Source organism: Aptenodytes patagonicus, chromosome 16, assembly GCF_965638725.1.
Source record: "Aptenodytes patagonicus chromosome 16, bAptPat1.pri.cur, whole genome shotgun sequence".
In the NCBI taxonomy this organism is placed as follows: domain Eukaryota; kingdom Metazoa; phylum Chordata; class Aves; order Sphenisciformes; family Spheniscidae; genus Aptenodytes; species Aptenodytes patagonicus.
The window spans coordinates 8,237,788-8,261,615 of NC_134964.1; the positions used below are offsets into that span (position 1 = coordinate 8,237,788).

The window sequence follows — 23,828 nt, forward strand, 5'->3', positions numbered from 1 at the left end:
AGAGGTGTCTGTTTTAATGAGAGTTTCTTATTATCGCTGCTTTGTGCAGCTTTGTGGGGGGATGTCTTTCCTGGCCCTGCAGGGATCATCACGTGTGCTCTCTCCTTTCAGCCCAGCGTGGGGGTTGGTGCCCTGCAGAGTTGATCTGTGCAGTGGCTTTGGCATCTTGAACCTATAGGTGTGGTGTGTGCTATTGCAGAAGCTCCAGTCTTGGAAAGGGGCTACCAAAGGTAGTATAGGTTTCTACCCCAAAAAAGACAAGCCCCAAGCCCAAAAAGCTTAAAAGCTGACAGTTTGGGAGTCTTATCTAAGACCTGACCAGCAGAGAAAATGCCCAGGAAAGGACGACTTTCCCTGGAGCAGCGGCCTCACAGACATCTCTTTATTCACGTGTCTCCTCCTCCCTCCCTTCCTCTCCTCTCAGCGGAGTTCCTGCAAGACCTGACCTCCAATTACACCATCGGATTCGGCAAGTTTGTGGACAAAGTCTCATCCCCTCAGACAGACATGAGACCCGAGAAGTGAGTGAGGCCAATGGGTCCCTGGGATGGGAGCAGAGAGGGGAGGGCAGGCACCTTCTGTTTCTCCATGGCTTTCCTGATCTTCACTGTCTGAGGTGCGAGAACCTCTGTCCATCTCTCTCCCTTCGTTGCAAATGTCTCCCCTGGCCTCCACACCCTGTGCTCAGAGCTTGCTGTAGCACCGTGCCAATGCCAGCAGTGTCCTCCTCCACTTTCAGACCTTCCCCGCTCTGCCACAACAGATTGCATGTCTTGTCTTCTCCTCCATCTCTGCCCTCATCCCTTCTACCTCTCAGTGCTGATGGCTTGCCATCTCAACTTCATGTCTTCCCTTGAGGGACTCCCCAGCCCCCAGGTGCTCTCCCCACACTTCCCCTCCTTGCACCCTGGCATCCCTTTGCTCCTGCCCCCCGCAAAAACCCTGCTCTCCCCTTCTCTCTAGGCTGCGTGAGCCCTGGAACAACGCCGACTCCCCCTTCTCCTTCAAGAATGTCATCCGCCTGACCAGCAACATCAACTACTTCAGCCAGGAGCTCAGGAAAGAGCGCATCTCCGGCAACCTGGATGCCCCTGAGGGTGGCTTTGATGCCATCCTGCAGACAGCTGTTTGCAAGGTGATGGTGGCCAGGGATGCAGGAGCTGTGTAGGCAGGGCTCTGCTTTTAATGAGTGGATCTTCTTGATAGAGGGTGATAAGCAGCATGCTGGGCAGCTGATGAGACAGCCAGGGAGCCCAGGTTATACGTTCAGCTACAGCCAGTTCTTGCCCTCCCAGCTGCATGCTCCTGGTGCCGAGTTCTTTTGCATTCCCAATTTTTCCTAGGTCTTAGACCATCTGTGTGTGTATCTCTGGTGTTTGATCCCCAGCACAGGAGCTGCTTGCTGGGCACCCTGCGTGTGCTCTTTGCTCTGTCCCCCTTCATGCCCGCGGTGGTGAAACTCTGCTCCCTCGAAAACAGCCCGCTTAGGCTTGGCCATTTGGCTGAGGGATGAGCACAGCTCCAAATACGTCCAGAAAAGTGCGGGCTTGCCCCCTGTACATATATGTGCCTGGCACCGAGCTGCTGGGAGACATCCTATGCATTGGGGGTGCAGATGGAGGAAGAAGAGACCTGCTGGCTTGGATTCTCAGGGCCACGTAACTGGTTGCGTTTGCTGCCAAGTGGAGGTGGTGCCTTGCCGCTTGGGTTTTCCAACTCCTGCCGGTGCTGGCCTGCCAACAGCTGCAAGTGCTGTGCAGTGGTTTGGGGGGCATAGAGATAAAGATGCCTTCTCCCCCTCCCTGGCTGTAGGATAAGATCGGCTGGAGGAAGGACAGCACTCACCTGCTTGTGTTCTCCACCGAATCTGCCTTTCACTATGAAGCTGATGGTACCAACATCCTGGCAGGGATCCTGGCGAGAAATGATGAGCAGTGTCACCTAGACACCAGTGGCACCTACACATATGACACCAAGCAGGACTATCCTTCGGTGCCCACCCTGGTGCGCCTGTTGGGCCAACACAACATCATCCCCATCTTTGCTGTCACCAACCACTCCTACAGCTACTATGAGGTGAGGAGACCACGGCTGTGGTGCCATGTGGGCTTACCTTTCCTCCAGGACCATTGATCCTCTGCCTGCAGCTCGGTTGTGAGGAGAAAGTGTTCTCCCATCTCTTGTCCCCAAATGCTAAACCAACACCTTGATACTTTGGGAGGATGCCACAGTGTGTTGGGGGGCTGCTCTGGGTCGTGGAAGGTCTCAGGGTGTATTATTTGGTGCAGGCATCTGGGCTTCTAGAGGTCTCCCCGTGTTGGTGTCTGTTTCTTGTAAAGCAGTGGGGACACAGAGCTGGAGAGTAATTTAGGTTGGAAGGGACCTTTGGCGGTCTCCGGTCCAAGCCCTGCTCAAAGCAGAGCCCACTTCAGTGCTAGAGGAGGTTTCTCAAGGCCTTGGCTCAAGGGGCTCCTGTCTCTCTGCAGAAACTGCACAAGTATTTCCCCATCTCTGAGATTGGGGTGCTCCAGGAGGACTCTTCCAACATCGTGGACCTGCTCCACACTGCCTTTGAGGTAATGGTGCTCTCTGGGGCTTCGCTCTTGCTCCCAGGGAAGGCAGAGGGTGGGCACCTCCTGCGCCGGAGAGCAGGCAGGAGGCAGGGTGCGGCCCCTCTGGGGCAGGCTATGGGGTGGTCACAGGTGTACTGCTGAAAATCAATGTTATGGTTATCTTCTGCCACCCAGCGCATCCGCTCCAAGATGGACATCCGGGCTGACTTTGTCCCCAAAGCCATGAAGACAGAGTTCACCTCCTCAACGTACAACAAGACGGAATCTGGCTCCTTCCACATCAGCCGTGGGGAAGTGGTAAGTCCTTGGATGGCCCCAGAGGGAAGGTGTGTGTGAGGGGCTGAGCCCTCCGCTGCGTCCCTTCTTCCCTCTTGACCTGGGCTCGGTCCAGCCGAGCTGTGGTCCAGCAGAGCTGGCTCACCTTGCGGTATGTCCCTTCCTTCCAGGGCAAGTTCAACATGCGTGTGAAGGCGCTTGAGTACATTGGCGGGCAGCACGTCTGCAGCCTCCCTGAGAAAGACCGGCAGGGAATTATCCACGTGAAACCCACGTACCTGAGTGACAGCCTCCAAGTCACAGCCTCCGTCATCTGTGACGTGTGTCCTTGTGAACAGGTATGTGGAGGGGTGTGTTGCAGAGAGATGTCCTCCTCCTGGCCAGCCTGGGGTGGGAACGCATTGGTCGGCACGTGTGGGTCCCACTCGACCCCTCACCGTTGCCCAGCGGAGGCTCAGCCTGGCCAAGGAGATCTTCATCACTGCCTGTACCAAGCTGGCCATGTTGTCCTATGGCAGAGCTCAGTCCTGTGGGCAAAACTTTGCCCCTAGATCTGCCTTTCTGATTCCTGAAATGGCCTTGGGGGCAGCTGAGCCCATTTGGCAACGCCTCTTTTCTCTTACAGCAACAAGAGTTTAACTCGCTCAAGTGCAGCTTCCATGGGGACTTTGTTTGTGGACAGTGCATCTGCCACCCGGGCTGGTAAGGACTTTGTCCAGCTCCGTACCCCTCCCAGGGTTCCTGCTGGGTCTGGGGACCCACAGTGACACATGCTCGTGCCCTGGGAATCCTGTCCAGCACCCTCCTGTCCTGCTATCTGCTCCTGCCTCTCTCAGCACCATCTCCTTCCTACCAGGCGAGGGGACATGTGCGACTGTTCCCCGGCGTCATCCCCCAACAACGAAGCCTGCATCCGCCCCGGCGATGTGGAGCCGTGCTCGGGCCGGGGCGAGTGCCTGTGCGGGAAGTGCCAATGCTACTCCGAGGACCTGACGCAGCGCTTCGATGGGGCGTTCTGCCAGTACGATGTCCTGCAGTGCCCGCGCACCTCTGGCTTCCTCTGCAATGGTGAGAGCAGCCCTGCCACCCCCAGCATCCCCTGATTGTGGGGTGCACTGTGCCCTGCTCCATGCCCGTGGCATAGGCAGGGTGTCCCTGGGCTGGTGGCACTGGCACAGGGGGTTGAGTGACCGGTGATGGGCTGCGGGGGACTCTGCACTTGCAAATGTGCAGGGAGGATGCCGTGGAGTCTGTTTGCAGCCCCTTTGCACCCCAAGGAAAGCGGGAGAGCCGGGGCAGCCTGTGAGCAGGGCCAAGGGAGCAGTGGAGTGCCGGTCCCTGGGTAATGCCTCCTCTTACGTCGCAGATCGTGGTCGCTGCTCCAAGGGTGCATGCGTGTGCGAGAGCGGCTGGGAGGGTCCGGGCTGCGAATGTCCCACAAGCAATGACACCTGCATTGACAGCCGAGGGGTAGGTCCTGCCCTGCCTGCGCGAGGGACAACTGGACCAGGCAGGGCTGTAGCAAATTGCCCCAAAGCCCGAGGCTCAGGGCTGCTGGGAGCTGGCACCTTGCTGACTCCCACTGCTGCTGCATGTCTACGATTGCTCTTGGACGCCGACTGTTACCTCTTCCCTCCCAGGGCATTTGCAATAACCATGGGAGGTGTGAATGTGGCAGATGCATCTGTGACAAGGCTTCGCTGTATACCAGCTCCACCTGCGAAATCAGCTACTCCCTGGTGAGGCTCAGCCTGGGTTCCTCTGGGTTTATCACTTCTCCTTCCCACGCAGAGCCTCTGGGGAGGGAAAGCAAAGCAGAGATGAAGGCACATCTTGGTCAGGAGCAAAATCCTGAGCAGGGGTTAGTCTTGCCTGTCCTGCCTTTGGTGGCCAGGAAGGGTCTGGTATGGGAGCTGCTTTGCAGCCACAGGCTTTCTTTGCCCTCCGGTTCACCAGCAGCAACTGTTGAATGTCCATCTGTGTTTATCTGCACACTGGTGAAGGGCAGAGGTTTGAGGCTTGACTCCTGGCTTGTTCTGATTTGTCTCGAGACTGGAAAAAAAACACTTCATGGTCTCATGCCTGTTCCCCTGTTGACAGACATGGGCTAATCCCACAGTGGGAGCGGAGAAAGCTGGCTTGGTCATATTTTGGGAAGGCCACCTAAAACCCTTGGAGAAGATCTAATCGCTGCCCAAATGCAGGCTGTTGGTATAAGAGATTTCGGAGCCAGCTTCGTTAGCTGCTTGCTCTCTGTTATTCCTCTTTTTGACCTTGCCCTGGCACCAAGGCAAGGACACCACGTTGCCTTTCCAGCTCTGCCTTTCAGAGGTGATGTCCTCCCTCGCTCCCTGTGGGCTGTCTCCTGACTGTCCCACCTTGCCTCTCTGCCCAGGGCTTCCAGGCTGTGTGCGAGAGCATCCGGGACTGCGTTCGCTGCCAGGCTTGGGGAACAGGCAACATGAAAGGGAACTGCAGCACGTGCCACCTCCAGATCCAGATGGTGGAAGAGCTGAAGAAAGGTACCGGGAGAAGTGGAGCTGGGTGCAGACACATGTGGTGTGTCTCCCGTGGGCCCTGCTCCGTGTGTGTGTGCATGTGGGGTGGCTCCCCAAGCTTTTCCTGGTCCTGATGACTTTGCAACCGTGTCCCCTCTCTCTGCAGAGGAGGCCAGCGAGTACTGCTCATTCCAGGACGAGGAGGACGATTGCACGTACCACTACACTCTGGAGGGAGACCCCACCATCGTCCCCAACACCACCGTCCATGTGCAGAAGAAAAAAGGTGAGCAGGGACCCAGCAGGAGGGGATGTCCAGCCTGGGGTCTGGATCAGCAGTGACCTGCTCCACAGCGCCTCTGATCCTTGCTTTGTCCCTTTGCTGTGCCCCTGAAAAGGGTCAGCTGCAGGCAGTACCTCCCTGCCCACCTTCCTGCGTGACAGGGGTGGGTGACATTGGCTGTCACATGAACTGCAAGAAGTGGAGTGTAGCATCCTCAGAGACCAGCACCTTTAGAGATCAGTGCCTTTCACTGCCGGCACGGGCAGGGATTGATGCAAGGTGCTGAATAGCCCTTTGGGATGGCTGGATGCGAGCAGGGAGGTTGGATAGTTCTCCCTGAACAGCACTTTTCGTTGTGAGCACCAAGAGAGAAGTTCCCAAACTTAACTGGGCTGCTCCATCTCTGAGAGCTGTGGTCCAGCCTTTCCCCTCTGTCCCTGCATCCCCACTCCCTCCCTGCACACCCCACGCAGGGGGTTGATGCCCGGGAATGACGTTGCTGTCGCTTGCAGAGTGCCCGCCGGGGAGCTTCGTCTGGCTCATCCCGCTGCTCATCTTCCTCATCCTGCTCCTGGGGCTGCTGCTGCTGCTCTGCTGGAAGTTCTGCGCCTGCTGCAAGGTGAGCGCCTCGGCCAGCTGCTGCAGCCTGGGGAGAGGACCAGATAAAGGCCAAAACCGTGACAAATTTCCACAATCCACCCAGCCTCCAGCATGGCCAGATTGGCAGGGGCTGGGTCCCAGTGGTGTCCAGCACCTCTGCTGTCACTGACACGAATTGCTGTGGGATTTCCCCCACTGAAGGGATGTCTGGCTAAAATCAGCTTCCAGAGCCCCATCCATCGGTTGCCCACCACCCCCGCTGATGTGAATCCTCCCAGCTGGAGACGTGTTTGTTGGGTTTTTTTTTTTCCCTTGGCCGCAAAGTGATTGTGTCTTTGGCCATTTGTTTTCTAGGCTTGCCTGGCCCTGCTTCCCTGCTGTGCACGAGGTACCAGCCCTTTGAACTGAGGGGGAGAGGGATCTGTGGGGTTCACTGCCTTCCCGGGTTGGGGGGGGCATGCTGGGATAAGCATCCTTCCTCCTCCTCTCTGCGCTGGGGAGGTGGATCAGGGGAAAAGCTCCTAGCAGAAAGCCTGAGCCAAGGAGCCCTTGAGCTGCTGCTCCACTGCTCCTCCCTGCCCCACACCCTGGTGTTGCCCTACTGGGAGTCCCGCTGCTGGCTCTCCCCTGACCAGTGTCCCTTGTAATTCCTAGCTGGTGTGATGTGCGCTCCCCGCTCATGGACACCCCTTGCCCTCTCCACCCCACCCCACTCCACTCCTGACATCCCACCACCCTTAGAGTGGTGGAAGCCCTAAAGATTCCCCAGAACAAAGTCTCTGGTGTTGGGAAGTTGGTGGCTGGCGTTGTCCCAGTCTGCCCAGACTCTGACCCTGCCCCTGGCTCTGCAGGTCGCACCGTTGGCTTCAAGGAGGACCACTACATGCTTCGCCACAGCCTCATGTCCTCTGACCACCTGGACACCCCCATGGTCCGCAGTGGGTCCCTCAAGGGTCGGGACACAGTCCGCTGGAAGATCAACAACAATGTTCACAAGCAGGGCTTCACCTCCCTCGCTGCCGCCAACCCCAAAGATCTCAGTGAGTGCCACACCTGAGGAGCAGGGCGTAGAGGAGATGCTCTGGGTGCCCTAAAGGACACGAACCCTTGGTGGTGGCCCCCAGCTCCAGCAGCCATGGCGTTACCTCCAAGCCCAATTGCAAGGGGGGTTGTTCCTTTATCTGCTTCTATCCTGGGGGAAGTTGAGCAGCACATTCCTGTGTCCAGCCCTGTAGCAGGACAGGTGGTAGCCTTGGAGACCTCCTGACAGCCTGGCCACATGGTGGATGTACCTTGCATGTGTCTTAGTCTCATCAGCTCAGTGACCCAGCCTTGATTTCGCTGCCTCATCAGTCGAGAGCCACCACTGGACACTTTCCTTTGCTGGATCTGGCAGAGAGCTTCCCAGTTAGCCCTCCAGTTCTCAGAGGGTTTTCTCTGCTGGTGCTATGGGGTTTGGGTGCTAGTGATACAGGATCTGGACACCGAGCGTCATGCGTGTCCCCATGCTTCCAGCTTTTGGCTGGGTTATTTCTCTGACCAAGAAGGAAGGAGTTTGACTTGGGAATTTCTCTTTCCAGTTCCCTACGGGTTGTCTTTGAGGCTGACCCGGCTTTTCACGCAGAACCTGGTGAAGCCAGACACTCGGGAGTGTGAGCAGCTGCGCAAGGAAGTGGAGGAGAACGTACGAGCCCGGGCACGAGGGGGGCTTGGGGTGGGACTGGGGGACAGCCACGCTGAGGGGGTGTCTGCAACACTGGGGAAGGGAGAGCACCCCTTCCCTGCAAACCCAGACAGCTCTTGAAAGGAAGAAGCAATTTTTCCTCTTTCTGAAAGAAAGCACAAATTTTAAGGTCATGATTGTGAAAATTATGAAAGCATCACGTTGATGAGATTTGAGGTTTGCTTCGGGGCATGTGGTCTGAAGCTCCTGTTTGGCTTCAGTTTGCAGTCTCTTGCCACATCCTGGGGAGAAACCATGTGGTGGTCTCTGCCTGGTGTGGCAGGGTGAGGTGGGAGGAACTGGGGGTGGCCAGAGGGCTCTCGTGTTTGCTGGCAGTAGCATCTGCTCGCTGAACACATCCCTGTTCAGCAAGGGATGTGTTGTGAAAGTCCTTCTTGCTCCTTGCAGCTGAACGACGTTTTCAAGCACATCCCTGGCTGCCACAAGCTCCAGCAGACCAAGTTCAGGTGAGTCACTGGGGGAGAGACCTCCTGCAGGGTGGGATTCCCCCAGGTCCCTGCTGATGAGGGAGTGGACCAGAGGGCCGGGGTGTGAAATCTGGGATACCCGGAAGGAGCGTGGTCTGTGAGACATCCCCGGCACAAGCCCAAGCCCGATGCGGTGCTTCACCCACCCAGGGCTGCAGAGCAGAGCCCACCCAGCTGTGCAGGTGATCTCAGCTGCATCAGGCTTTGGACCTGAGACTCCTACAGATGGGGACAAATCCTGGTCACATGGTGCTCAATGGGAAAATTCCCGTTGACTTCAAAAGTTTCAGCCCTGTGCAAAGTTACGAGTGCCTGGTGCAGGACGGAGGAGTATGGGGATGCTGGCGCTGAGCAGGGAGTGTTATCCTCTCCCCACGGCTCTGACCAGATGTGATCTCCCCCGTGGGCACGTTCCTCATTACGTTGGGAAACCCAGGGCTGGAGGGAACAGCCAGGCAGGAGGGAACACGTGATGGGGCCACGGGTTCTGCAGGATGGATTGGCACCCGCAGGGCAGCTGCTGCAGCTCAGACCTGCACAGGGCTGTGATTCACACAGAACTTTGTCTCCCCACGTGCATTAGTCACTCTGATTTGGCTTTTTTTCTTCCCCCAGGTTACAGCCCAATTCTGGGAAAAGGTAGGAGGAACTTGTGCCCTCTCTTGTGCTGCTTCTCCCTCTTTGTACACACACGTGTGGGGTGACCGAATGCTCCACGCACTCGCTAGCCCCTTCAGCTGCTATGTGAGGTGAGCAACCCCCGCCTCAGCTCTCACCCGGCTTTCTCTTCCCACCGGTCACAGGCAGGACCACACCATTGTGGACACAGTGCTCACCGCCCCTCGCTCGGCCAAGCCAGAGATCATCAAAGTGATGGAAAAGCACATTTCCCACGAGGCTTTCAATGACCTGAAGGTTTCACCGGGTTATTACACTGTGACCTCAGACCAAGGTAGGGAGCAGAGCCCAGCGCTGCCTCCTGGCCGGGCAGGGGGGGCATTTCCCACCTCTCACCATTGCCCCTTCCCCCAGATGCTCACGGGATGGTGGAGTTCCAAGAAGCTGTGGAGCTGGTGGATGTCCGTGTCCCACTCTTCATCAGGGAGGATGATGATGATGAGAAGCAGCTGCAGGTAGAGGCCATTGATGTCCCCAACGGCATCGCAGAGATTGGACGCAGGCTTGTCAACATCACCATCATCAAAGAACAAGGTGAAGGGCTGCGATCGTAGCATGAGATGAAGGGCATTTGTATTTGAGTGTCCCATGTCCAGATGGACTCATGTGGTTTCTAAGGAAGGTGCAGCCTGCGTATCTGAGCTCCCCCAGGTCACAGACCAGAGACTTGCTTGGTGACTCCTATCTTAAGTCACCTGGGTCTAAACTAGAGCATCTTTTAAAGCATCCAAAAGAGGGTCATCATCCCTGGTGACAGAGACCCAAACATTTGACCATCACAAGTTTAGATGCTACCAATTCCACGGCAGTTCCAGGGTTGACCATATGCCTCTGCTGCTCCAGTTCATAGGTTGCTGGAGTAAGTAAAACCTCTTTGCTGTTGTGCTGTGCTTGGGGCAGGTGAATGTCCCCAGCAGTTTGCCTCTGCTTCCCGTCTGGTTGTTCTGAGCAGGGAGCATGAGTCAGGAGTGGTGAAGTCTCCAGCCCATGCAGTAATATTTCATACACAGTTCACACCCATGGGTGACAGGAACTCTGCTCAGGGAGGATACCTGCATGTTTGTAATGTGATTCTTCATGTATTTGCTCTACACATTCCTTCTCTCCTGCCTCTTCCAGCCAGCAGCCTCATCACCTTCTTGCAGCCAGCCTATTCCCACAGCCGCTTTGATAAGCTGGCCAAGATCCCTGTCCTCCGGGAGATCATAGACAACGGGAAATCCCAAGTCACCTACAGGACCCGGGATCTCACTGCCAAGAATGGCAGGGTAAGGGTGATGTTCCTCACCTTGGCAGGCAGGAACGAGTGGGCGCAGAGGGCTGGGAAGGAGCCGACCCCGGGGCTGCAGAAGAGCAGTTGATCAGGCTCAAAGGGGATGTGGCTGGGAGAAGGGAGACGCAAGGTTGAGGTTAGCACAAGGGCAGACATTCCCCTCCGTCCCTTGATCCCTGTGCCTCAGGGACCTGAGAGGTTACCTGTACCTGAGGCAGAGGGTACTGGCTGCCCCCTGAGCTGTGGGCACTAGGAGGCAAGTGGGGATTCACTGGGAGACGAGGGGAAGCTCTCTGGGAGCCTTCTCATGGATGCTGCGGGCTATAAGCACTTCTTCCTTCTCCTCCAGGACTACATCTTCACAGAGGGTGACCTGGTCTTCCAGCCCGGGGAGACCCGAAAGGAGGTGCAGGTCCCCTTGCTGGAGCTGACCGAAATAGATACCCTCCTACACAACTGCCAGCTCAAGCAGTTCGCCATCGACCTCCTCCATCCCAAGTACGGTGCCAAGATCGGCCGATACCCCCAGACCACAGTGACCATCGCCGACCCAGGTAGGGGCTGGCAGCCAGGCGGTGGGGAATGGCAGCAGGGGGTATGGGACCCCCACACCGGACCAGCCCACCCCGAGGTGGTGTACAGAGCTCCAGCCCTGCTCCTCGCCCAAAAAGCGGCAATGAGGAGGTTCCTCCAGCTCCGACTGGTAGATTTGGGCCTCCCTCTAGAGGCATTAGTGGGAATAGACAGTGGAAGAAGATGGATAATCTACCTCGCAAAGGGAAATAGAGTGGATTCTTCATTCCTTTTCCTTGGGGATTTGAATAAAAAGTTATAAAAATAGGGGAGAGGCGGGACTTGCCATGAGCTGTGCTTCGTGGTTCCTGTGGCTGGACAAGCGAAACTGTAAGGGTTGTCATCAAGTGGGTTGATTTATCACAGTACTGGTCATGAATACTGGGGGTACAAGAAAGTCCCCTGTTACTGGACCAACCAGAACCGCTTCAGGGGCAGGCACTAGGGCTGGAGAGGCTTCAGAGAGCTCTCGGCTGGACTTGGTGGGCCTCCAGGAGAAGTAACTGGGTGACTCGAGTAGGCTCTGCCCATCTCCGTCTTCTCTCACGGCTGCACAGGGCAACTGATCAAGATGTTGAAGCATTATTAAATACATTCAGACAGAGCTAAAGATTTTCAGAGGCAAGAAGGTAGTCTCTTTGTTTCTTCCTACCTGGGCAGCCTGTGAGAAGCAGCAGGAGGTGCAGGACTTGGGGGCCTGAGCCCGACTCTCGTGCCAGCTTGCTGAGTGGCTTTGGGGGATGTCATCACCAAGTGCCTCAGTTTCCCTTCCCTACAATGGGGATCTACCCCTCAGAAATGCTTTCAGAGGCTCACTCAGGATGGCAGGGCAGTGCTGGAGAGAGGCACGCTTCCTTCTTTTCCTTCCCCGCAGGGGACTAGCACTGATGTGACCTTTCTTCCTTGTGTCTGCAGAGGTGGTGGATGGTGTCCCCTCGATGACTGGCCTGAGCCAGGTCTCCCAGTCCCCCAAAGGCCGTCTGAGTGCACCGCTTAATCCCAATGCCCACGCTCTCAGCTCCAGGGAAATCCGCTTCAGCTGGTTTCCTCCACCGGGAAAACCTCTGGGGTACAAGGTAGGGGGTGAGTGGATCCTGGGGGAGGGTGTGGGTCCCATCCTACAGGTGTTTCACACACACAGTCATTTGTGCCGAAGGGATGGGGAGAAGACGCCCAAAGGAGGGAGCAAGCTCACCCCTTCTGGCCCCCTCTGTCCTTGAGGGACCATTGGCTGGGTGGATGTGGGATTTGCTGGAAAGATTCCTGGTGGGTTCATCTCACTCTCCATCACTTACCATGAAATGCCCAGACTGTTCTGGCCTCCCGTTTCGGAGGAATGGCACAACACCCTGGCTTTCCCAGAGCAAATCTAATACGAGATTGGGAATTTCTCACCCATTATGCTGAGGATCTGAAGGAATCATGGCTTGCTTTTGCTTTACCAGGTAAAATACTGGATCCAAGGGGACCCCGAGTCAGAAGCCCATCTCATCGATGTCAAAGCACCATCAGCAGAGCTGAGTAACCTCTATCCCTTCTGCGACTACGAGATGCAAGTCTGCGCTTACAACGCCATGGGTGAAGGGGCTTACTCCGACATCATCCACTGCCGCACGCTTGAGGATGGTGAGCGACTCTGCACTTTGCTTCCCACCATGTGAGAGCAAGTTGGTGCCTGTGCACCCAGCATGGGGTCAGAGCTCCAGCCCTGAGCCTCTGATGGTGTTGGGGACGAGCACTGAGCAGCTCCCACTGCGACCCAGCTGTGATCCGGGGAGCTCTGGGCATCTGCATGTGCTGGCTCCTGACTTGCGGTAACCTGGACCCTTTGCTCTTGCCTTTCCAGTCCCCAGCGAGCCCGGCCGCTTGGCTTTCAATGTGGTGTCTTCCACTGTGACGCAGCTGAGCTGGGCTGAGCCTGCAGAAACCAATGGGGAGATCACGGCTTACGAAGTCAGTTACGGACTCGTCAACGAGGACAACAGTAAGAACTCATTTTCTGACTGGGGCAGTCCAGCCAGGCTGAGGAGCTGGAGTACACTTTCTGCAGGCTGGGCTAGCCCCAAGCAGCAGCAGAACCAGAACGGTTCCAAGCACGTTTCTTGTGAAAACTGGGATCTGGAGGAGGGGTCACTTCTTGATGGAAGGAGTACAGAAAAATCACCACTCAGGATTTAATCCTGCAAAGCCCAGAGCGCTCTCAGTTCCCATTCACTTCCATAGTGTTTTGTGTTGTTTTTCATCTTAAAAACTTAGTTCGTAGGTCTGGACCTAGGGCTAGGGTTCCAGGAAGATGCTATTTTATGACACACCAGCAACAGGAGACCTCTGCTGTAGGTTGACTTCAGCATTGAGTTTGGGAATTTCCTCGAGACGATGTCATGCCTGTCGTGAGCAGCCCAAATAGCTGCTGCACGTTGTCCCAGAGCCAGGCTCTGTCCTGACACCAAACCTTAGCGAGCCTGTTGGCCAAGGGTGCTGTGGGGTCCTCTCTGTCTCGTGACATCGTGGGTGATAGGCGTACCTGTATTTGCAGTACCCATTGGCCCAATGAAGAAGGTGCTCGTTGAAGACCCAAAGAAGCGCATGGTGCTGATAGAAAACCTGCGGGAGTCCCAGCCCTATCGCTACATGGTGAAGGCCAGAAATGGTGCTGGCTGGGGACCTGAGAGAGAAGCCACCATCAACCTTGCTACGCAGCCCAAGCGCCCGATGTCCAGTGAGTTACCGCCCTGCCTGGGTGGGGAGCAGGGGGGACAGGAGCAGTGCTGGGGAGTGCTCCCCATCACCCCAGCTGCTTCTCCACATCCTGTTCTCTCTGCTGCACCAGCCACCCTGGTGAATGCTGAAGGCCACCCTGAGCGTGGGAGGCCCGTGTGGTTTCGAGCTGCTTGTCTAATGGCACTGTCCACCTCTCCTCCAGTCCCCATCATCCCTGATGTCCCCATCATTGATGCAGAGGGAGGTGAGGACTACGACAGCTACCTGATGTACAGCGCAGATGTGCTTCGCTCTCCAGCTGGCAGCAAGCATCCCAGTGTCTCTGATGATTCAGGTACGCTGCTCTGAGTTTTGCAAAGGTCATTTTTAACATTCATTTTCCTTAACAACAGCTTTCAGCAATGAGCTTCGCTGCTCCTTTCCTCCTCATGGAGATGGGGAGATCCAAGTCATGGAGATGGTGGAGATCAGCCTTTCCAAAGCACAGTAGCTGCATCCATGGGAACACTTGACTAGTCACAGTGTAAATAAGACCAGTGCCTCCTTGTCTTAGCCATGAGGCAAAGAAAAATCTCAGCATGGGGTGGGAGAGGAGCTTTTCATGGCCCTCCCTGCTCATCTTCCCTTCCTGTTGCCATTTGGCTGGACCACGAGATTTACTGTCAGCAAACAAGCACTGGCAAGGCACAGACCTCCGAGTCCCTTGGATGCTCAGGGTCTTGGCCAAACCAACAGGGGGGAACTCACCAAGTGCCGGGAAGGCACTGGCCGCTCTTCCTCCACCGCTTCACTCTCTGAATGAGGCTGGCTCCCTTGTCTTATACTGGGACAACGAGGGGAAGATGGGCCATAAGTGAGATGATGAGGCTTGTCAGTAGGATCTGGAGGGTCTTTCCTGGGGGGGGTTCTCCAGGGCCTGGGATCCAGGAGTGAGTCCCTGGTCCTTTCAGAGAGCAAGGTAATGGGAACACCAAGAGTCCAACCATCCCGAGCGCGCATCAAGGAGTGAGGAAACCTCTCCTGAGCAGAGGACAATTGTTGCAGACTCTTCATGACAGGGACAGGAGTGTGGTGTGACTTTGACTCTCGCCTTTTGTCATGATGGACACAGGGCTGGAAAACAGCCCTGGGGTTGAAGAACCCCATGCATGTCACGTTCCCACCATCCTCCATCTACCAGTCACATGATGGTTACACCGCCTGAACTCATCAGCCAACACTTGGTGAGACGGGCTGTGAACGGGTGTCGTTCCCACTGGTGCCTGCCCCTTCCCCTCCCCAGCAAGCAGCACGAAGGTGGTGGGTAGCCCACTCTGTCCCCTGCAGATCATCCCAACACCAGTGCTTGCGTTGTCCCAAAAGGCTCCAGGTGGAAATATGTGCAGTTGCTGGGAGAAGACTTGGATCTTCGCCGCATCACCTGGAGGCTCCCACCTGAAACCATTCCCCGCCTCTCTGGCAGCAGTCGCCTCTCCTCGGACACCGAGGGTCTCCTCCGTGAGGAGGACAGCGACGTGGCTACTGGCAGCCTGATGAGGAGCGGGACCCCCCAGCCCCAAGCAGGTGAAGGACGGCTTCGTTACAGCACTGAGTGTCCTGTCTCGTCCTGCTCTGAGCTGAGGGGCCAGCAGCTGGGGTCTGCCCCAGTATGTGTCCCCTTCCTCCCCTCGTGTGCCCATCCTCGTGTTGGCGTGATGCACTGTTCACGTGCTGTAGTCTGCTTCAAAACTTTGTCCTGGTGTGTCTGCTCACAAGAGTGTCAAGGTAACCCCCATCTCGGCATGGACTTGGGAGCCTGCTAGCAAGTTGCTTCTACAAAAAGCTGGACCTTCAAGGCAGGAGCAAACTCAGATGATACCTGCTAAGTGCCACCTCCAAGGGCAGCTCCTCACCTCAATTAAGTGCCCTGAGCTTCTGGGCAGATCTGCTGGACTGTTAAACAGAAATCACTTCTCATGGGTAGCTGACCTCTCCTGGCCTGCTGGAAGGGATGGGGGTTTGTCAAGGACCAGAACAATGGAGCAGAGTTTGCTTTTCAGATCCAGCTGAGACGGGATCCAGAGTGAGATTTGGAGAAACCGCCTCCATAAAAGGCTGTTTTTCTTCCACCTTCTTTTTTAATCTGAAATTATAAACCTGTGCTTGTGTCAAAGGAGAGATGTAAGAGAACATGGCGAGAACCACAAGGCAGTGCCCCAGCGAGGCCGAGGTCTGGAGTTACCTTGGGCACCATGGGTGTCTCTGGTGCTGGGTGTAGAGCAAAGTCTCTGTTTACCTGTTTGTTTCCCCGTCATCGCGTTTGGTGGTTGTGGCTTGTTCTAGATGTAGCGCTCCAGAATGACTTTCCAGAGCGGCTGAAGCTGGGATGCAGCCAAGGCAGGGCACACCATGATGCCTCCTGCTTCCTCCCCATGGAAACTGGAGCAGCAGCCCTGTTCATAGCCACGTTCCTCATGGTATGCCCTCTCTCACAGAGCACTTGCTGAATGGCCGGGTGGACTTCTCCTTCCCTGGCAGTGGCAGTGGCACACTGACGAGGACAATGAACACCAGCTACCACCAGCTGAGCTCACACATGCAGCAGGAGCACAGGGTGATGGGGAGCTCCTCACTGACGAGAGACTACTCCACGATGCTGATGGGGCACGGTGAGTACTGTGGTGACGGGACCTGTCCTTCCCTTCTACCCCCATGACTGTCTTCAGACCCATGCCCTGCAAGTCCTGTTGTGGTGAGGACTGTGTTCACGGCTAAGGGGGACTATGAACCAGAGATCTGGAAGGTCATGTCCTCACCACTGACGTGTAGGTGCTTTGCTAAGGCCACCCTGCTCCCAGACCAGTTTGGAAAGGGTTCCCATCCTTCATGTGCAGAGTGCTCAGGAAAGGGAGCTAAATCCTTATGCTCACACCATGAAGCACTCCAGGAAGGGCACATGTATCTTTTTCTTACTCTATTTAGCAGCATGGTTGCCTTTCAGCTCCACACGTGTACATCAGCTGGCACTGACAGAAGGTTGTTAAAAGGCTCTTCAAATCTGACCCTTAAAAAGTCATCTCTGCAGGAGCCAGCACTTGGGCTGAACCTGCTCTGAAGTCTCCAATGGTGTTTTTCTCTCTTTCTCTTGCACCGCTTCTGTAGATTACGCAGGGAGACTCCTCCCTCCCATCCGTGAAGATGCTGGGAGGACAATCCCACGGCCCTGGGATGTGGGTTTCAGGAGCAGGGTAAAGGTGAAGGGTTACTACCCCAGCACTGGCTTTCGGGACTCTATAATCATGACTGATGGGTCTGCAGGGATTTGCAAGTACATAGGTACAGCTTTGTCCAGTGTCTCCTCCCAGCCATGCATCCCATAACAGCCAAGCCACCGGCCACCCATGAGCTGTTGCCATCCACTGCTCACCCCAAACCCTCTCTCCATGGCTTGCTGTGTGCTGCACTGATCTTCCTCCTGACCCAGCCTGTGCCTCCATCACACCACCTTTCCATTTGCAGGTGACTTCAGCTGTGTTTCAACCCACCTGGGCTGATTAACACTCACCACTACTGCCACCATGCTCTAACGAGCTGATCAGCTCATTGTCCCCCGTACTCTTCATTCCTAACAAACTTCTTGTTCTCAGTCTTACCCCACAGGCCTTTGGAAGACACTTGGGGAGAACGTGCGCTCCATACGAGATGTCCCTCTGCAAGCTTCTTGGCCAAAGCCTATGTCAATGAGGGGCTTCACTCCCTGAGTGTCACCTGCCTGGGAGGCTGCTGTCCTCGCCATGAGCCTTTTGTCCCAGTGGGCTGAGTTGGGGGTGAGCCAGGCGTACCCAGTCCTGGTCCCATCTGCCCCCATCCAGTTGAACAGTTCCTGGAGGTGTTGGGCTGCTTTAGCTGTAGACTAGGGTTAGTCTTAACAGAGCCTCATCTGAAGATGTCCATGAAGCATTTGGCAGACTGGACAGGGTGCTTTGGGGTGAGCAAGATGGGCCACACACAGCACCTGGGCCCCTGCTCTGGTCTCTCTACCACAGGGGCCTGAAGCTTACCTGGCCTTGTCCCACCCAAGGTTGGCACTCCAAGGCCATGGGTTGTCACTGTAGGTGTGCAGAGCCAGCCAGTGATGGCCCCTCGTGATGAGCCGGCTTGCAGAGATGACATCTCGCCACGTTCTTCCTGGACCATCAGGACCATCCCAAGCTTGCGCGTGCCACTCCCTCCTCTCCCCCAGCCCGCTTAGCCCTCAGTCCCCAGATCTCCACCCTGACGTTCCCTTTTTGCCTCAGACTCCAGGCTGCCGCTGGGCGTCCCCGACACCCCCACACGCCTGGTGTTCTCTGCCCTGGGACCCACCTCCCTGAAGGTGAGCTGGCAGGAGCCACACTGCGAGAAGGAGGTGCAGGGCTACAGTGTGCAGTACCAGCTCCTCAATGGAGGTCAGTGAACAGGCGGACGGTGCCCACCAAGCAGTTGGTGGTGGGAGTTTCTGGTGGTGGAGAGTCTGGTCTGGGTCTTCTCCTGGGCAACTGGCTCTGGATGACCCTGCTTGAGCAGGGGGGGTTGGACCAGATGACCTCCAGAGGTCCCTTCCAACCTCAGCCATTCTGTGATTCAGGGTCTGGTCCCAACTCTGCTCTTCGTGTAGCCTTGAGGAAATGTCTCAGCTATCCCACAGCTCTTGTTCCCCATTTCTGCTGGGGGGACAATTCCTGGGGTTGCTTGTGGAGTCACCCCTCCTCCAAAAAACCTTGGACTCATTCTCCGACAGCCCCAACATCTTAGTTGAAGGTTTTTTCATCACGTTGGACTTGGAGGAAGGATTGCAATGAAAATCTCTTATTTTTACATGAGACTTGGGGCAGTGTTAGTGAAAGTGTAATTCTCTTTGGCTGAAAATCCCTGAGTTTTCAAGAAGCTGTTGTTTGTCCCAAGCCTTTTTTTGAACAACATCTCATCCTGTGCTAGCAGTTGTTGGTGACAATGTGTGATGGAGGTGGCTGGGGAGGGGCCCCTGGATGACTTTTCCAGGCAGTTCATTCGAGGTAGAGTTTAAGTGAAAGCCATGGCTCTGTCTTTGTGCTTGCAACATGGTGCTGACATCCCCCTTCCCTCTGTGTCCCAGGAGAGGTGCACCGACTCACCATCCCCAACCCCAGCCAGAACTCGGTGGTGGTAGAGGACCTGCTGCCCAACCACTCCTACATCTTCAAGGTGAAGGCGCAGAGTGAAGAAGGCTGGGGCCCCGAGAGGGAAGGAGTCATCACCATAGAGTCCCAGGTGGACCCGCAGAGCCCGCTCAGCCCTGTACCAGGTGAGGTGGATGGGGGACAGGAGAAGGGTGGCACTGATGTCTCTGCTGTTGTCTACAGTGCTGGCCTTGCTGTTTTCTCTGCCCTTACCACATCCTGAGCTCTCGTTTCCTTCCTTTCATTTAGAAATAGGACCTTCTTCCCCATGCACTCACCTTCCACTAGCTGTCTAGGTAGCTGAGACCTTCCAGCTCGTTTCATAAATGCTGTGCGCCGACCCCTCCCGGGCTCCTCCTTGCCACCTTCTGTGATACTGACCTCTCACTTGTGCCCCTGCAGGTTCACCCTTCACGCTGAGCACACCCAGTGCTCCCGGACCGCTGGTTTTCACTGCCCTCAGCCCTGACTCCCTACAGCTCAGCTGGGAGAGACCGCGCAAGCCCAATGGGTCCATCTTGGGCTACATGGTCACCTGTGAGATGCTGCATGGAGGAGGTATGGTATCAGGCTGTGGAAGCCCAGTTCCCTGTGTAGAATACAAGATACCTCCAGCAAAGGCATCAACTTGCTGCATTTTTGCTGGGACCAGCAACAAAGTTGTCTGCTTAGATTGGTGCAGACAAAGTGGGGACGTGAGGCTGATTCCAGGCCTGGGAGCTGCTGGACCCTGATGCTTTGTGTCATTGCATGGTCTGGTGTAACAAATGTGGTGGGAAGAGAAAAGACCTGTAGCTTATTACAGCCCAAACCCAGTGGAGGTCGTTGAGGATCACCACTGTACTAAAATAGGGTTGTCTTAACCCTTAGTAGAACTGGGTGTGATCATACAGTCTGTGGGTGGCATAAAGCTTGGGGAAAGCCAAGACAGCAGCCAGAGTTGGGAGGAGTGTGTTTGGAGGGACCGTCGCTCCTGTCTGTCTTCACCGCTGGTGTGTCTGTGTGGATTAGGGGAGCCCCGGAATATCTATGTCGAAGGAGACAATCCGGAAACTACCCTGACTGTGCCCCACCTGAGTGAGAATGTCCCATACAAGTTCAAAGTGCAAGCCAAGACCACCCAAGGCTTTGGGCCAGAGAGAGAAGGCATCATCACCATCGAATCTCAGGATGGAGGTACAGTACCATGTCTTTGTGGAGTTGCAAAGATAAGAAACCTCTAAGAGCAGGCAACACAACTCCTGGAGTCCCTTTCCAGCTCTGGTGGCGACTCCATTTTCCATGAAAGACACGGAGACACTATCTTCCATGAAGACAATGCCATGCCTTGTGAGCACTGTCCCAATCCTGATGCACTGAATGAGGGAGGATCATGAGAACCTGCCAGTGTTTAATTTATTATGAAACTTCTGTCTTATGCCTGGTTGTACACATACCTGGAGGCAGCTTCTTACACTGCACAGGTGTAAGACCTTCCCAGTCCGCCCAGTTCCTCCTAAACCTGGCTCTGATGTCAGCAAGAGAAACCTCCTGAGCTGACTGTTGGTGCTCACTGTGCAGGGTTGAGGGCTTGGAAGCTCCTTGTCGTTTCCTGGCTGACTCATCCCTTTTCCTTCTCCACAGGCACTTTCTCCCAGTTTGGAGGACAGCAGTACATGAGAGAAGAAGTGTACAACTTCCCCACCGAATACACCACCAAAACCAGCATCAGCCATTCCTCTCTGGATCCCCACTTCACAGGTAGGGGCTTGCTGTCTGCTTTGAAACCTTCGGAAAGCAAAGGATAACTCTGCTGTCCAAAGGTCTGAGGGTGCTTTTACCTCAAATGTCAAAGGCAGGGAGGGAGGGTCCATCAGGCGGGACTGATGAAGTGGACCAGACCCTTTCCTACAGAGTGTCCCTGCTCTGCCCCAGAGGCTGTTGCAGTCTCTTCCCCATGTGCTGCCCAGGCACAGAAGGAACACTGAGTTTTCAAAGTCCCCCAGGACTATCATGAGGGACCAAATCATAGCTCTTCCCGCAAGGTTAGATCTCCTCAGAGCAGGAAAAAACAGAGAAGTGTGACAACCACCTTTAATTACATCAGTGTAGTTGTCCCATGTCCCACTTGAGTTCATGGACTCATGGGTTCACGCTGCAACATGGAGAGTTTGGGAGCTGTTAGGAGATCCATCTTACTGACTGACATAGCAAAGTACTGAATCACTTGATCTGGAGAGGTTTTCCATCAGTGAAAGTGGTATTTAAGGAGAAACCTCTGCCAGGAATCATCAGGTAGAGCAGATCCTATTCCCTGTGACCCCGTACTTAGCACGGTGTCCTGACCACTGAGCTTCTCGTTGCAGACGGCATGCTCATGACGACCCAGCGAGTGGAGAGTGCCAGCAGCACCCTCACCAAACAGGTCACCAAAGAGTTTGTGAGCCGGACCGTGATGTCCAGTGGGACCCTCACCAAACAGATGGAGAGGCAGTTCTACGAGGCCTGAGCCAGGGTAGGCTGCCCGCCAGCGGGACATTTGTGTTCAGATGGCAGGACTTTGGAACGATCCAAGGGTGCTTCATCCAGAAGCTGCTGCGGTGCCTGGGCAGCTCCTCCTGTGGGCAGAGACCCTCCATGGCACTTCAAGCTCTGGACCTCTCCTTTGGAGCCCAGCACACTCAAAGCTCTGGCACAGTTGGGTGTGTGCTCATCCTTCAGGGCTTGTTCACCCTGTCCTGCTCTGCAGAGGCTCAGTTCTGCAGAGCCCACAGGGATGTCTTCCATGAACGATCACCGCTCACTCCAATACCATTCTTCAATGCCCATCCATCCAAATACACCTGCTGAAATTTGGGTGTCTCGATGGCTCCAGCCTCCCCAGATAAATGGAACAGAATGATTTATTCTCAGGTCCTCAGTTTTGAGAGGATCCCAGCTGGCCACATCCTGATTTATAGAGGGTCACCGTTTCCATCTTTGCTCCAGGCTCTCTGGCAACTTGCCTGTCCACTGGAGATGGTAATTTTGTTCTGTTTGGTTTTTTTATATAAGAGCTGCAAGGTAGGGGTTCGGGGTAACCTATGCTTTCTTACTGCGCCTATTTGTGTCTATCCCTCGCTGCTAACATTTGGTACCACGATAGCGAAGTATAGCCTTTCGTTTGTATAGCATTACTCATGATGGCCTCTGATGCATATTTTTTTTTTTGCATACAATATTGTACAGTTTTCGTAGTATATATATGTATAAATATATATAAATGTATTTTATTATTTTATAAAAAAACGGAGGTGGATGAGATCTACGCTGAATGTGGAGGCTACGCTGGGACTGTGGCTGCTGAGAAACATGAATAACTGGAAGAAATTAGTTAAGGGCTTGATCCAAAGGCCACTAAACCCTGTGGAAAGCCTGTTGATGAGCTGGTGGGCTCTGCCTTGGGCCTTATATCCTCCAGCACCGGAGACTCCAGCAGAAGGCTGCAAGCGGCCAGAGCAGCTTGCTGCACAGCATCCGCCAGCCGAGCGCTCTCCAGCCGCAGCACGCGTGCACAGAAGGGCTGGGATCTGCCTGGGGGCGAGGGATGGGGATGGCCCAGGCAGTGGTGCCTGGAGATGGGAACGGTGCCTGGGATTTCTTACATGGCTGATGTGGAGAGCATGAGATTTTTGGGCAGAAGATGTTGGATATCTTTTAAAAGCCCTTTTGCCCAACAGCAACATCCATAAAGGGACCTGTGATCCCTCAGTAAAGACAAGGGAAGAGCAAGCCTGAGAACAGCAGGCTCGCTCGTCATCCTGAGCAAGTCTCTGAGCCTCCTTCAGCCCTCGGCTTTAGCTGTCCTCGCACGGCGCCGGGTGCAGGGCTGAGCTGAGACCTTGCTGGGCCTCGTTTCCTGGCTCTGGGCACGATGCCTGGCATCTCGCTGCCCTCTGCCAACAAGAACAATTGGGCTCCATGTCTTGCTGAACAGCGTGTTTCCCTGGCGTGCTTCAGCTGCACGGGAGCCTGCTGAAAGCAAGGATCCTGCCCGAAGCAGCAACTGCCACCGTTCTGGATTAGAGCTTCCAACCAAAACAGCAGCTGCCTGGTCTCGCTGGCAGCATCGCCTGCCTGATTTGATCTGACACTGGACCTTGGCTTTTTTGTTCTTTTTTTTTTTTTTTTTTTTTTTTTTTTTTTTTTTTTTGGACTCAGAAGGAGACTTTCCAGCACTGACACCACCGAGAGCTCCCTCTCCTCGCCAGGCTGTTGGTTTGAGTGGGATGGGCTGTACATGTTTGAGCCAAAGATGCACGTAGGTGAGTAAAGTCCACAGGAGTCTCCAGGACTACAGCTGGAGCTAGGTCAGTTTTTAACTTGGGTCAAGAGGCTTTACTGTGCCTTCAAGAAGCACTTATTTTTCCTGAGCAAGTACCAGTGGCATTAGCCTGCCTGCCTCCCAGTTCCTGTCTCACCTTTGTGGTTGGGGTTTCCTCTCCAGCGGACATGTCTCCTCCTGCACAAGGACTCCGTGACCCTTTCCCTGTGCTTTGTGGTCCGGGGTAAAACACTGAAAGTTACCTAAAAAGGGAGCCCCACTTCCAAGCATTTTAACCAAAGACGATCCTGTTATCCAAGAGAAGAGCACAGCCCGTCAGCTGCTGCTCTCCAGGGCCTCACGCCATCCCCATGTGCAAGACAGCTGTGCACTTAACCGATGCCTCGCACCAGAACAGTGTCACTTTTTAATTTTCATCTGGTCGTTAGGGCTGGTGGTGTTTCAGCCTTTCCAAGGTGGATCCAGCAGCCCGCTCCAACAGCAGGTCTTTGATCAGATGGCTTCCTATTGCACTCAATAAATGTTTTCTCTACAGTCTGCCTCTTCCCTTTTCTTTAAAAAAAAAAAAAAATCATCCCCCCCAATACCCTCCATCTGCAGCAGCAGATGAAGGACCTGTGCCAGAAGCAGATACCCAAGCAGTGCCTGTTGCTCCTCCACCG

General features: G+C 55.1%; 1 protein-coding gene across 4 annotated transcripts in view; it reads left to right on the top strand.

Moving 5' to 3' along the window:
* ITGB4 (integrin subunit beta 4) overlaps positions 1-23,700 on the top strand; it is a 30,618-nt gene extending 6,918 nt beyond the window's left edge. For 2 of the 4 annotated variants that reach the window (XM_076353691.1, XM_076353690.1), the window contains 36 exons: positions 425-521; positions 964-1,135; positions 1,813-2,076; positions 2,487-2,576; positions 2,748-2,870; positions 3,020-3,187; positions 3,475-3,551; positions 3,706-3,917; positions 4,216-4,319; positions 4,490-4,588; positions 5,245-5,371; positions 5,514-5,633; positions 6,143-6,249; positions 6,585-6,618; positions 7,082-7,270; positions 7,811-7,914; positions 8,362-8,420; positions 9,057-9,080; positions 9,245-9,393; positions 9,474-9,653; positions 10,239-10,387; positions 10,742-10,946; positions 11,881-12,041; positions 12,411-12,591; positions 12,812-12,949; positions 13,502-13,684; positions 13,889-14,020; positions 15,049-15,249; positions 16,161-16,334; positions 16,828-17,001; positions 17,964-18,113; positions 18,800-18,988; positions 19,266-19,421; positions 19,875-20,039; positions 20,487-20,603; positions 21,209-23,700. In XM_076353691.1, the coding sequence (XP_076209806.1) occupies positions 425-521; positions 964-1,135; positions 1,813-2,076; positions 2,487-2,576; positions 2,748-2,870; positions 3,020-3,187; positions 3,475-3,551; positions 3,706-3,917; positions 4,216-4,319; positions 4,490-4,588; positions 5,245-5,371; positions 5,514-5,633; positions 6,143-6,249; positions 6,585-6,618; positions 7,082-7,270; positions 7,811-7,914; positions 8,362-8,420; positions 9,057-9,080; positions 9,245-9,393; positions 9,474-9,653; positions 10,239-10,387; positions 10,742-10,946; positions 11,881-12,041; positions 12,411-12,591; positions 12,812-12,949; positions 13,502-13,684; positions 13,889-14,020; positions 15,049-15,249; positions 16,161-16,334; positions 16,828-17,001; positions 17,964-18,113; positions 18,800-18,988; positions 19,266-19,421; positions 19,875-20,039; positions 20,487-20,603; positions 21,209-21,351 (5,117 nt within the window). In that variant the 3' untranslated portion in view covers positions 21,352-23,700. The remainder of the gene's footprint in view (positions 1-424; positions 522-963; positions 1,136-1,812; positions 2,077-2,486; positions 2,577-2,747; positions 2,871-3,019; positions 3,188-3,474; positions 3,552-3,705; positions 3,918-4,215; positions 4,320-4,489; positions 4,589-5,244; positions 5,372-5,513; positions 5,634-6,142; positions 6,250-6,584; positions 6,619-7,081; positions 7,271-7,810; positions 7,915-8,361; positions 8,421-9,056; positions 9,081-9,244; positions 9,394-9,473; positions 9,654-10,238; positions 10,388-10,741; positions 10,947-11,880; positions 12,042-12,410; positions 12,592-12,811; positions 12,950-13,501; positions 13,685-13,888; positions 14,021-15,048; positions 15,250-16,160; positions 16,335-16,827; positions 17,002-17,963; positions 18,114-18,799; positions 18,989-19,265; positions 19,422-19,874; positions 20,040-20,486; positions 20,604-21,208) is intronic. The other 2 variants (XM_076353692.1, XM_076353694.1) reach the window with 2 other exon arrangements.
* Positions 23,701-23,828: the final 128 nt, after the last annotated feature.